The sequence below is a fragment of the Cervus canadensis genome, chromosome 14 (genome assembly GCF_019320065.1).
Source record: "Cervus canadensis isolate Bull #8, Minnesota chromosome 14, ASM1932006v1, whole genome shotgun sequence".
NCBI lineage: Eukaryota > Metazoa > Chordata > Mammalia > Artiodactyla > Cervidae > Cervus > Cervus canadensis.
In genome coordinates this window covers 47,689,780-47,703,660 of record NC_057399.1, presented here as the reverse complement: position 1 = coordinate 47,703,660, position 13,881 = coordinate 47,689,780, and the positions used below count along the sequence as shown (strand labels likewise).

The following is a 13,881-nucleotide window of genomic DNA, read 5'->3' as shown; positions in this document are numbered from 1 at the left end:
CAAATTCACCTTCTGTCTCTGCAACACACTGTGTGATCTCAAGCAAGAGAATTAACCTCTCTTGCTTGGGCAAGAGTTTCTTCAGCTGTAAAATGAGGAGACCAGACCAAGTACCTTCCAGGGCTTAAAGTTCTATAACCCAAGTCACCCATTAAAGCTCTAACCTTTGAACTGCTCAAGATTAGAGGTGGAACCAAAGCCTCTAAAGGCATAAAGATGGCTCTCAACTATTAATAATTCTATGTCAAGTTTAAATAGCTCTAAGGCCAACGTCTAATAAAACCTAAGGCCTCAAAACAGTGGTCTCCTATTTTTATCCCAAATAAGTAAATCACCCTATATTTTTCATTTCAAAAAGAAATGCAGTTCTGTATCCAGAATAAGCCCACAGAAAATTTCAAATCAGGATTTCCTAACTCTTAAGACATCCATCCAATAGGCTCTGCTTTCTTATTAAAAGAGAATAACATTGTTTCTGAAGATTGAAGTCAATACAAAACAGGCAACCAGGTCACCCTTCTTTGGCCTCTGGTGCCTCTAATTTCTCCTTCACTCTGTGGTTTTTAATATTGCTGTTGTTTTCCTGCCACAGATGAGCCAATTTGTTGTATGTTCTTTGGCACTTGCCCATTTCATAATTTGTAAATGTTTTAACTGCCATTTTAAGTAAAGCATTTAACACAGTACCTAACACAAAGAATACTTTGAAAATGTGGTTCTAATATGATTATCATGCAGGTAAATTTGTATCTTAAACTAGAGCCTAAGCAGCTTGAAAGCTGGGTCTCTATCTTCTTACTCTTATGCTTCCCTTTCAGTGCCATATGCACATTTTAATAAATGTAACAAACACACACTTTTCCCAAAGAACCTTTTTAAACTCTTTGAATGGATCATGAAAAACCAACATCACTACTCCTCTAAGTACACTGTTTCAAAGTTAACAATGGTTCAGAGGGGGAAAAAAAAAAGTGCAGAAGCAGGCAGAGTTCCTACCTAATACTTCAGGACTCCCCACCCTTTAATAACATTGTCAACAACACACAGCAGTGCATGCATCTTAACAGACTGGAGTGCGGGAAGGAATAAATGATAAATTCGTGGTTCCACTAGACTAGCACAGAGACAACGATAAAATAAGGTATGTAACTAGATTCATCTTTTCAAGTATAAATGCATCAATCTTAATAGAAAAGAAGGAGTAAAAAAAAAAAAAACAATAGTCTTGTGGTAGGCAAATCAAAAAGCAAGTTATTTGTAACCTTTAGGTCACCTCAACCTTTCTGCTACATCTCCGAATGTAGGAAAGCTATGATTTGATTTATACCATAAATTCAGCGATAGACACAGATTGCCTTTTCTGTGTGAGGAAACAATGCCTACAGTCACCATGCATTTTCAGGCATGCAGCTGTGACCCTGGCGCTTTCAGAAGCATAGCATCGCACTTACTACATCAAATATGCATTTTAAAAGCATTTCTCTACCTGCTCTGAATTTTGATTTGAAAATGTTGGTTAGAAGCCAAAGTAGGGTTAAAAAAAGAAAAGAGGAAAAAAAAAAGCTCAGCAGATTTTAAGATAAAAATGAATAAAAATTGATTTCACAATAAATATTACTATGAAAAAAGAAAAATTAAATGATAATAGTGAATCCTTATCTATCCTACAGAGTCTTAAGACAAATGCATTTCATCCACACCAGAAGAAGACTTGGAACAAAAAAAAATTAATTTTGACATTTTTTATTAATTTCCTTTTTTCTTTGGGTCTATAAGGCAGATAGGGAGAAGATAAGATTTCTTAGATAAGAGACTTCATATTACAGTGGTTCTGTCCTCAAAGTAAACCTTTCCCAGGATTCCTATTTTGAGAGGCAGGGTTTTAACACAAAGATGTCTGCCAATGTCAGAAGGCTAGAACTATTTAGGTACTAGTTGGTGGCTGGGGGAAACATACAGACACAGGGAGGTTCCAAACATGGATTATTAAGTTACATCCTTAATTGGGAAAGAAAAGAAACTAGAGATAAGATAAATAGGCTAATAAGGCAAAAATCAAAATATTTTGTGCTCTTAAAGACACTTACCAGCAAATCACCATACCAATTTTTAAATTAAGCATGTGCACTTAGAAGAACTTATAAAATATTTCCTGGTGGCAACTGCTAACTGGAAGATAGCATATGTACAAATTATTCTTTAGGTCTGATTTTTAAACACCAAGTGTAAACCCCAGGTGACTGGAACCATAAACTGTGAACAAAGACTCCCCTGGGTGGGAAAGAGGAGGGAAAAGAGGAAGTGAAAACGGAAGCAAAACATGCAGTTTGACAGTAAGAATCAAGTCATATATGATGTCCACATGTAAGCATATCTGTATCTCCACTGCCATTAGTAAATCTGAAAGGAGTGGTAGAGTTGGGAAATTACCATTTTGAAATTATCTCAGTGAAAATTAATGGGGGGGGTGCTGTGAGTTTAATGAGGGACACGATATATTCATGGTCTCATAGCATCTTCTCCACAGATTGCTTATTAGTTACAAGAAGAAGATGATAACTATACAGTAGAGAAACCACATATTACCTTGATAGGGTAATGAAAATTAAAATCACCAATGAAAGGCAAGATGGACATCAGTGTCTCCAGATGAGATATCCTGAGAAAGACACAGCAACACTTTCACAGTATTTGAAAATGTCAATGTCAAAAAAAAAAAAGAAAATGTCAATGTCGTAAAAGATAAAGGATGAGATAATTCCAAAGTTTAAAAGACTAAAAAGATGTAACAGTTAAAGGCAACATATGATCCTAAACTGGAGCCTGTACACTAAAAATAAAAAGGAAAGAGGTATGAAAAGATGTTATTAAGACAAATGGCAAAACTAGGATATGGATTATAGGTAAAAGTGTTAAATTTTTTAAAAAAAAGTGTTAAATGAACGTTATTTGATAACTGTACTCTGGTTATATAGAGAATACCCTTGTTCTTAGAAAACATATCCTACTGAATATGTACGATCTACTCTCCAATAGTTTTTAATTCTATAGAGAGAAGGATAATGAGAATGTGGAAAATCAGTGAATTGGGGTAAATGTCAGATGGAAATTTTCTGTACTATTCTTGCACCTTTTCTGGAACTTTAAAATTCTTTCAAAATAAGTTTAAAAAACAAAACCTTCAATGACTTCCCACTACTCTTTAAAGAAAACCCAAAGTCTCTACCATGGCCTTGCATCTTCTAGGCCATGTCTAACTCTCCTGAGCCTCTGTCTTGGCCTCTTCCTCCCTTGAACACTAAGCTCCAGGCATCCTGCCTCCTGTAAGTTTCTCTAGGGCACCAGGCCTTCAGAAAGCAGCAGCTAAGCACATGCTTTTCCCTAGATCTGAGATGCTCTGCACTCTTCGCACAGACAATTCCATCTCACCCACCAAAATGGAGAGAAGAGACAATGCAAAAAGAGTTTAATGCTAAGAAGAAGCTAGTTATCAAAATTAAAACTGGGGCTACCTTTTGACATCCACAACCACAAACTGGTCTTAGTGCACTGCACATTAGTATTTACCTTAGGACATTTTCTTGTTTCTATTTGATTATCCTAAGAAACAAATGCATTTGCTGCTTCCAAGGTGACTCAGCTGGTAAAGAATCTGCCTGCAATGTGGGAGATCTGGGTTCAATCCTTGGCATGAAGAATTCCATGGACTGTAGAGCCCATGGGATCGCAGACTCAGACACAGCTGAGTGACTTTCACTTCTCAGGAGGAAAAAAGGTATGAACCACAAAGTACTTCAACCTTCAGGACACACATCTTTAAGATCTCAAAATTAACTCTACATCTAAATAAACTCATAACACAACACAAACAGATATGCAATACTGACAGAGTACATAACTTTCATCTACTCAGGGTATAACCATCCATTGCTATTGGCCTAATCACCCATTTCAGAGCATACCATCTGCCCAAAACATTTAATATTCCCTTTTTTCAGAAAGTACAGCTTGATGTTGATCAGACCAACTCTTTCCATAAACAAGTTTCTCAACATGTGATATTTGTGCATGTCAGCCACTGTCTGGCACATCAGAATAACGCATAAATTCTGGAAAAGCAGTTACTGCTCATGAATTCACAGCTATTTCCTCACTTCAGCTGAGGGAAGAGAGATCTTAAAAAGACTGCCATAATATGAATACATAGAGGAAAAATTAAAAGCAAGAGTACATGATAAAATTTTAAGAGAAAAAAATGGCATATTATAAAGAAAATGAGCCTCTCATAATTTATGAATCTTAAATTTTTAGTTTGGGCTTCCTTGGTGGCTCAGTGGTAAAAACTCACCTGCCAATGCACAGGTTCAATCCCTGGGTGGGAAGGATTCCCTGGAGGAGGAAATTGCAACCCACTCCACTGTTCTCACCTGGGAAATCCCATGGACAGAGGAGCCTTGTGAGCTACAGTCTATGGATTCACAAAAGGATCAGATGTAACTTAGTGACTAAATAATAACAACAACAACAAAATTTAGTCATTCTTTCTTATAATCAAAATACCAGGCAAACGCTGGTTCTCTGCTGCACTTCCTCTATGGTCAGTGTTATAGAGCACTGAAATAACTTAGTTAAAGGTAAGTGTTTATAACAAAGTGGAGTTCAAGCTAACAAGAAGAAACCTTAGACCAAACAAAAAATGGGAGGGGAAAAATAAACCTGAAATAGAGGATATCTTAGTGGTCCATCTTTCATGGTTTTTTCCTTAAGTGATTAATCTAAAAATTGTTCACAGATTTAAAAAAAAGGGGGGGGGGGTTAAAGTTTTTGAAAACAGTTAAATGTCTAAATCAGAGGTCACAAACAGTTGCCCTTGTATTGCATCTTGTGAGCAGATGTGTTCGGTCTGCCGACTCTGTATTTTGAAAAATAGGAATTGTTTTCCAACATTTATTAGTCAGAATATTTCATATAAAATGTTATTAATATTGAAGGATCTGAAGGTCTGGCGACAACAAAGCCTTATGCCTCACTGCAACTGGCCAGCAGTTCTCAATCCAACTACCACACTAGTAACAATCCAGGAAGGTTTGAAAAATTACCAGTGCTTGAGGCTGACCCCCACTCATTCTTGGGAGAGCCCAGGCATCTACCGTTGAAAGTTCCTCAGAGAACTCTAACAGGGCAACCAGAATTGAGACTCCTGGGCCTAGAGTAAAACTTGCCTATTCTCTCTGTTTAATCACAGTAGCCAATTGTGCTCTATTGCTCTTCCAATTTATCCCCATTCTAAAAGGCCCTGGGAGTTGAAACTCCATTTAAATATCCTCCTTTAATCTTGTCTAAGTCACAAGACTATAGAAGGGTTCAGTTAAGCAAAATGAACTTTACTGGCTACACACACTCTAATCTGATGCATCGCAAAGCATGGTGGGTAAACAGATCATCTGTGTATCCAAATTTCTTCTTAAAGTGTATGCTCCAGACATATACATGAAAAACGCTGAACTCCTTCCACACTAAAACACTGAAAACCATCACTAGTTTGCAGAATGGTGCTGAGGGATTCAAGGGATTAGAGCTGATAGAGTTCCTGAAGAACTATGGATGGAGGTTTGTGACATTGTACAGGAGGTGGTGATCAAAACCATCCCCAAGAAAAAGAAACGCAAAAAGGCAAAATGGTTGTCTGAGGAGGCCTTACAAATAGCTGAGAAAAGAAAAGAAGCGAAAGTCAAAGGAGAAAATGAAAGATACACCCATCTGAATGCAGAGTTCCAAAGAACAGCAAGGAGAGAAAAAAGCCTTCCTCAGTGATCAATACAAAGAAAAAGAGGAAAACAATAGAATAGAAAAGACTAGAGATCTCTTCAAGAAAATTAGAGATACCAAGGGGACATTTCATGCAAAGATGGGCTCGATAAAGGACAGAAATGGTAGGGACCTAACAGAAGCAGAAGATATTAAGAAGAGGGGGCAAGAATACGCAGAACTATAAAAAAAAGATCTCAATGATGCACATAACCACAGTGGTGTGATCATTCACCTAGAGCCAGACATTCTGAAATGTGAAGTCAAGTGGGCCTTAGGAAGCATCACTACAAAAAAAACTAACGGAGGTGATACAATTCCAGCTGTGCTATTTCAAATCCTAAAAGATGATGCTGTGAAAGTGCTGCACTCAATATGCCAGCAAATTTGGAAAACTCAGCAGTGGCCCCAGGACTGGAAAAGGTCAGTTTTCACTCCAGTCCCAAAGAAAGGCAATGCCAAAGACTATTCAAACTACTGTACAATTGCACTCATCTCACACGCTAGCAAGGTAATGCTCAAAAGTCTCCAAGTGAGGCTTCAATAGTACGTGAACCAAGAACTTCCAGATGTTCAAGCTGGATATAGAAAAGGCAGAGGAACCAAAGGCCAAATTGACAACATCTGTTGAATCATAGAAAAAGCAAGAGAGTTCCAGAAAAACGTCTACTTCTGCTTCATTGGCTATGCTAAAGCCTGTGACTGTGTGTATCACAACAAAGTGTGGAAAATTCTTCAAGAGATGGGAATACCAGACCTGACCTTCCTCTTAAGAAATCCGTATGCAGGTGAGGAAGCAACAGTTAGAACCGGACATGGAACAGACCAGTTCCAAATTGGGAAAGGAGTATGTCAAGGCTATATACTGTCACTCTGCTTATTTAACTTACATGCAGAGTACATCATGTGAAATATCATGATGAATAAAGCACAAGCTGGAATCAAGACTGCCAGGGAAAATATCAATAACCTCAGATACACAGATGACATCACCCTTATGGCAGAAAGCGAAGAACTAAAGAGCCATGGCAAACAGATGGGGAAACAATGGAAACAGTGACAGACTTTATTTTGGGGGGCTCTAAAATCACTTCAGCCATGAAATTAAAAGATGCTTACTCCTTGGAAGAAAAGCTATGACAAACCTAGACAGCATATTAAAAAGCAGAGACATTGCCAACAAAGCTATGGTTTTTCCAGTAGTTATGTATGGATGTGAGAGTTGGACTATAGAGAAAGTTGAGTGCTGAAGAATCGATGCTTTTGAACTGTGATGTTGGAGAAGACTCTTTTTTTTTCCCCCCATTTGTTTTTATTAGTTGGAGGCTAATTACTTTACAATATTGTAGTGGTTTTTGCCATACATTGACATGAATCATCCATGGATTTACATGTGTTCCCCATCCCAATCCCCACTCCCGCCTCCCTCCCCATCCCATCCCTCTGGGTCTTCCCAGTGCACCAGCCCTGAGCACTTGTCTCATGCATCTGGAGAAGACTCTTGAGAGTCCCTTGGACTGCAAGGAGATCAAACCAGTCAATCCTAAAGGAAATCAGTCCTGAATATTCTTTGGAAGGACTGATGCTGAAGATGAAGCTCCAATACTTTGGCCACCTGATGCAAAGAACTGACTCATTGGAAAAGACCCTGACGCTGGCAAAGATTGAAGGCAGGAGGAGAAGGGGACGAGAGAGGATGAGATGGTTGGATGGCAACACCAACTCGATGGACTTGAGTTTGCACAAGCTCCAGGAGTTGGTGACGGACAGGGAAGCCTGGAGTGCTGCAGTCCATGGGGTCGCAAAGAGCTGGACACAACTGAGTTACTGAACTGAACTGAACTGGGCCAGGAGAAATACCAAACACCCAAAGGTTTGTGTTTCATTACTTCTGCACCCAAATGTTTATCACAGCATTATTTACAATATCTAAGATATGGGAACACCCTAAGTGCCACTGATGGATATATGGACAAAGAAGATGTGGTATATATGCACAGTGGAATACTACTGGGCCATAAAAAAGATGAAATCCTGCCATTTGCAACACATGGATGGACACTGAGGGTAATATGCTAAGTGAAGTAAGTCTGACAGAAAAGGACAAATACCATATGATTTCACTCACATTTGGAATATTAAAAATAAACAAACAAACCAAGCAAAAACAAACACATAGATACAGAGAACAGGTTAAGTGATTATCAGAGGGGAAGAGGAGTAGAGGGAGGGCAAAATGGGTAAATGAGGTCAACGTTATGGTAGCAGATGGAAGCTAAACATTTGGTGGTAAGCATGCTATAGCATATATCGAGGTCAAAACACAAGGTTGTACACATCAAACAGTAATACAAACCAATGTTTGCTCAATTTTTAAAAAGCTTTAGTAAAAAATAAGATGACCAATATTCTGTTTTACTATAGTGCAAGTTAATCAGCTATTAGGACAAAAAGAAAATCCAACAGTATACTAGCAGAGTCCTTAAATACCGTAAAATTATAGTTGAGTTTCCTGCCTAGAAAGCTTACAATTACTTGCCATAATACTTCCATTTTAGATCGACCCTACAACATAACCAAGGAAAACCTTTCCGTGGAGTTCTAAGCTCCTCATATCCTTTTTATGTTTTCATACACAGCTCATCAGTTTCCTCTCCAAGGCTGGATGATATTGCTCACCAACATGTGGCATACAAGACTCTAAAACAGCATGACAATTTTATGATTGACTCAGGTAATCATAGCTCTCCTGAGGGAAATCTGCTCTTCAGGCTCACCTCTCCTGCGTTTCTGCCATCCACAATCCCCCGTGGAGGAACCTCAGGCTCTTACACACTCAATTACACTCTACTGATTTATAGTGCCATACAGCCATTCACATGAGGGCCCTCCATAAACATTACTGGATTATGCCAACTCAAGTGATTGATTCTGGACCTCTTAATGTACCACCACTCTACAAACAATCCTTATATATCCAGTATAATTTCAGTTCTTCAAACAGGACTCCCGATCCACACCTTGCATCTATTGTCTTCTGAGAACAAGCCTACGGCTAGAAGAGCCAACTACTGGAGAAAATAAACTATAGACAGAAAACAGGTGAAACATTACAGGTAACAAAGTTTAGCACTCACTCACAGGGAGCACCATCAGTGTGAAAATCTAATTATTCTGCATGACTAAAAATGTCCTTAAATCATCATCAGAAAAACTAAGATGGCTATGATCCACCTGGAAAATCTCACCAGAATGCAAACTCTGATTCAGGTAACCTGAGATGGGGTCCGATATTCCACATTCCTAACAAGCTCCCAGGAACTGCTAATGCTGTTCAAAGCTCTGCTACTTAAAGTATGGTAGGGAAACAGCAGTATCAGCAGCACCTGGGAGCTTGTTAGACCAGAATACGGAGCCCATGTCAGGTCTAAGGAAAGAGAATCTGCCATTCAACAAGGACTCAGGTGATGAAAATGGATGGTAGAGAGCAGCTAACACACCATCTTATACTCACTGTTGATCAGAATCACCTGGGACTTCTCTGAATCTGATTCAGGTGGTCTAGGGTATTTCATTGTTCCTATGTTCATCTGTTTTTGGGCATACCCAGACTTAGCGACTGAACAGTGGCAGCAAAAGGTGGTTCTCATGAACAGCCAGTGTTGAGAATCAATGAAATTAAAAACATTTAATTGAGTAGCTCTAGGTTGATAGAGCTATGGTTAATGGGTGAGGAATTTGAGGAAATGATGAAAATGTCCTAAAATTGATTATGGCAATGATTGTATGACTATGTGAATATACTAAAAATCACTGAATTGTATACTTTAAACAGGTCACTTGTACAGTACAGTATGTGAACTATATTTCAATAAAGCTGTTAAGTAAAATTTTAAAACTCCAGTAGCTTTCCTATTTTAAAATAATAACTCCTCCTGAATAACAATGAAGTGGAATTATTTCCTATCCCAGAACTCTGCCCCAAGAGTGTGAACCCCTTTTAAAAAAAAGAGAGCACAAATGCTTGCATGACCCATCTAGAAACATTAAGTACTGTTCATTTACTCCTTAGGTTCAATCCTGGTTAAGGTGATGTATATTTTTAAAAGAAAAGCATATTTATCAATTTGGAAAAGTTTACCCTTCACACCCAGTTTCCAGAGGATTTTCAAAGAAATAATTTTCCTTTTGCTTCCCCAACTTAAAATTAATGAGTTAACTAATAAGTTAAAAATGAATTAACTAATCCATTGTACTACATTCTTCCAACTGTTCTATATTTTTGAAAACATTCAAAAAACATGTTAAGGGGACTTCCCTGGTGGTTCGGTAGTTAAGAGTCTGCCCTGCAATGCAGGGAACATGGGTTCAATTCCTCTTTGAGGAACCAAGATCCCACATGCTGTGGGGTAACTGAGCCCACGGAAACTCGATAATATGCTCATAAAAATAAAGGAGATGCTAAGTAGCACTAAACTAACAGGAAGGATCACTGTAATATATGAGACACTGTTTACTTACTATCAAAAGGAAAGTACTATACATGTATGTAACAGGTACTATATATTAGGAGAGGCATTCATGGCTTCTGATAGCAGTGATGTCAAATGCTTGAAACTGCAGGTTTTATATGCTCAAGCCAATGACAATTCCCAAGTATGGTCTACTTTGCCCATTGGATCACCACAGCTTATGTAAGTCATTTTTCCCAGAACCAGTGCCCTTGTTTAGGGTGCCATGCATTCATTCTTTATAAACAGGTATATTCTAGATGCATCACTGAACAGATTTTTTTAGGACAATATACACTGATTATGGGACATCTTCTGGCATCCTTTACTAAGTGGGAGCCCCTCTCTTATGAAATGACTTTCTAGGACCTTCAGGGCAATGGTTAAGGTCACCTTCACAAGTAAGTATGCCTTCCCTTGCCCAAACTCTCCCATAAAATTCAGTGCATTTCACTGGAACTATTGCTATATATATATATATATATATATATATATATACACACACACACACACACACACACACTATGTTACATTCTATGGCCTCCTGCATTGCATGCAGATACTTTACTCTCTGAGCCACCAGAGAAGCCCTATATCAGTCAGTTCAGTTCAGTTCAGTCACTCACTCATGTCTGACTCTTTGCGACCCCATGAATCGCAGCACGCCAGGCCTCCCTGTCCATCACCAACTCCCGGAGTTTACTCAAACTCATGCCCATCCAGTCGGCGATGCCATCCAGCCATCTCATCCTCTGTCGTCCCCTTCTCCTCCTGCCCCCAATCCCTCCCAGCATCAGGGTCTTTTCCAATAAGTCAACTCTTTGCATGAGGTGGCCAAAGTACTGGAGTTTCAGCCTCAGCATCAGTCCTTCCAATGAACACCCAGGACTGATCTCCTTCAGGATGGACTGGTTGGATCTCCCTGCAGTCCAAGGGACTCTCAAGAGTCTTCTCCAACACCACAATTCAAATATAGATAACAACAAAAAGGCAATTCAATGCTGTTAATTACTGACCCTGCCTTGGGTAACAACCCTTGGCTAGTCCCGTTACTTTTTACAGTGAGGAAGTTTACCTTCCTGCTTTTAATACATTTGTTCAATGAACTCCAGTTTTCACAGTATTGGGAAGATGATTCTATATCCCAGATCAAAAAGAATGACCTGAATTTTGGACCAAAGATTCCAGTTCCAAGGAAGCAAGCTGAAAGCCACAGTGATGATACTCAGCATATAATAGATAGTCAATTCTATCTCAATCCTGAGTGTTGGGAATACTAACTCCCTGAGAGGTTAAGACTCACAGTCTCTGAGAACTTAAATAACTAATTCTTAATGAATTAGCATGTCTTAATTCATAATTTATTTAACAACTCGCTTAAAAAAAAAGTTTCAAAAGAAAGGAGAAAAGGCTTACCTAATATTATATATATCCCGAATGTTCTTCTCCCCACTGTGTCCTTCCTTAACAGCTTGCATTTGTAATAGTTTCATAATGGCTTTTATCAAGCCATGTGTATTTCTGTAAAGAAATATAACAGCATGTCAAATGTTATAAAGTGAGCAGTCTACTCAGGTACTTAACCCTACCACTTTTGAATAGTTGAATATTGCCACCCACACTGAATAGCAGCCATCCGCATACACCTAGCTTATTCCATAGCACAGCCAAGAAGAGCCCTACAAGCGCCCATTCAACACAACGAAAGGAGGAGAAGCGAAGCCAAAGAATCAAACCACCAACCTATCTATCACCTCACTACATACACTTGGGGGAAAATCAATCAGGGAAAAGCAAACATTAGCCCACATAATTGCAGGCAGTGACCACATCAATTACCCACACTGAATAATCAAGTCCTTCATTTATAAATATTAGCAGACCATGAAAAAAACAAGACAGATGAAATGGAATGACCACTCAAAAAAAAGTGGGCCAGGGGACCAATCAGAGCAAATAATCCCCATTAAAACAAAGTTAATGGGAGCAGGGAATAGAAATTTAAGTTTTCTCCTTATTTTCTGTAAGAAGCAGCAGGATAATAAATCAGAAAAAATGGCCTGCTTTTTAAATTTTTTTTCCTGTTACTAATGTTTTCTAACTATTAAATAGGATTTTATTTCAGCTTTCGTGAGGTAAAACTAACAAAAACAACTGTAATATAATGTGTACAACATGATTTACGTGTGCATTTTAAAATGGTTGCCATAATCAAGTTAACACATATATCACCTCACATAGTTACTTTTTATTTTTCATTTTTTTGGGTAAAATGCTAAATACTCTTGGCAAATTTCAAGTACACAATACAACACTGTTGACTTTAGTTACCATGCTGTACATTAGATCCTCAGAACTTAATCATAACTGGAAGCTTGTATCTTTTGACCAGCATCTCCCCATTTCTCCTACCTACCCCTGGCAACCACCATTTTACTCTCTGCTTCTATCTGTTCAATTTCTTTTTTTAGATTCCACATATAAGTGGTACCATGTGGTATTTATCTTCCTCTGTCTGGGTTATTTCACCTAGCACAATGCTCTCCAGGTTCACCCATGTTGTCACAAATTACCCTGATCTCTTTAAATAAGATTCCCCCTGGGAATGAGAAAGAAAGAAAGATTATTTGCTAAATGAAAAAAAAAAAACAATATTGTAAAAATCAGAGCTGTTAATAATTATGGAGCATCTATTGTAAGCTAAGTACTCTCTTAAGTGCTTAACATGTATTATGTCACTACTATCTAGAAATCACCTCTAACTTTACCGTAGGGCTAGGACAAGACCTGGACTTAATTAATAAAAGTCATTTAGGGCAATTACGTTGAGATGTTATTTACTGTACTCTTTTATGGCATTTAAAGTTTTACAACTGGTAAAAGGTTTGGCCATGCTGTCCGATACCGCAGCCAGTGGACACACCTGGCTACTGGGCTACTGAGCCCAGTGTGGCTAATCCACCCTGGGATGGGCTGTAGTATAAAATACATGCCGTATTTAAAAGACTTAGGGACTTCCCTGGTGACCCAGTGGTTGAAAACCGCCTGCCAATGTGGGAGTCACGAGTTTGATCCCTGGTCCAGGAAGATCCCATGTGCCACAGAGCAACTAATCCCATGCACCACAATAAGGGAAGCCATTGCAGTGGGAAGCCCAAGCCCAGCAAGGAAAAGGGGCCCTCACTCGCGGCAACTAGAGAAAGCCCACACATCAAAGAAGACCCAGCAAAATAAACAAACAAGAGCAACAAAATATACTTTAACAAAAAGACTAAGAACACAAAAATAGACTGTAAAATATCATATGTAGTTTTTTATATTGATTACATCTTGATTACATACATATTTTTGATATATGAGGTTTCACAAAAGAGATTATTAAAGTTAATACTACTGGTTTCTTTTAACTTTGTAATGTGGCTACTAGAAAATTTTGAATTATATATGTGGTTCACACTTGTGGCTCAGAATATATTTCTATTTCACAGTACTGCTAAAGACACTCTGGGTTTATTTCCTAAGTAGATTCTTTGGTGAGCAGTGAGGTTTCTCTTGCAGTTGA

General features: G+C 38.5%; 1 protein-coding gene across 5 annotated transcripts in view; it reads right to left on the bottom strand.

Moving 5' to 3' along the window:
• Positions 1-13,881, bottom strand: part of FOCAD (focadhesin) — a 288,623-nt gene that overhangs the window by 224,042 nt on the left and 50,700 nt on the right. For all 5 annotated transcript variants that reach the window (XM_043487388.1, XM_043487389.1, XM_043487390.1 and 2 more), the window contains exon 5: positions 11,736-11,840. In XM_043487388.1, coding sequence (XP_043343323.1) covers positions 11,736-11,840 — 105 coding nt within the window. The remainder of the gene's footprint in view (positions 1-11,735; positions 11,841-13,881) is intronic.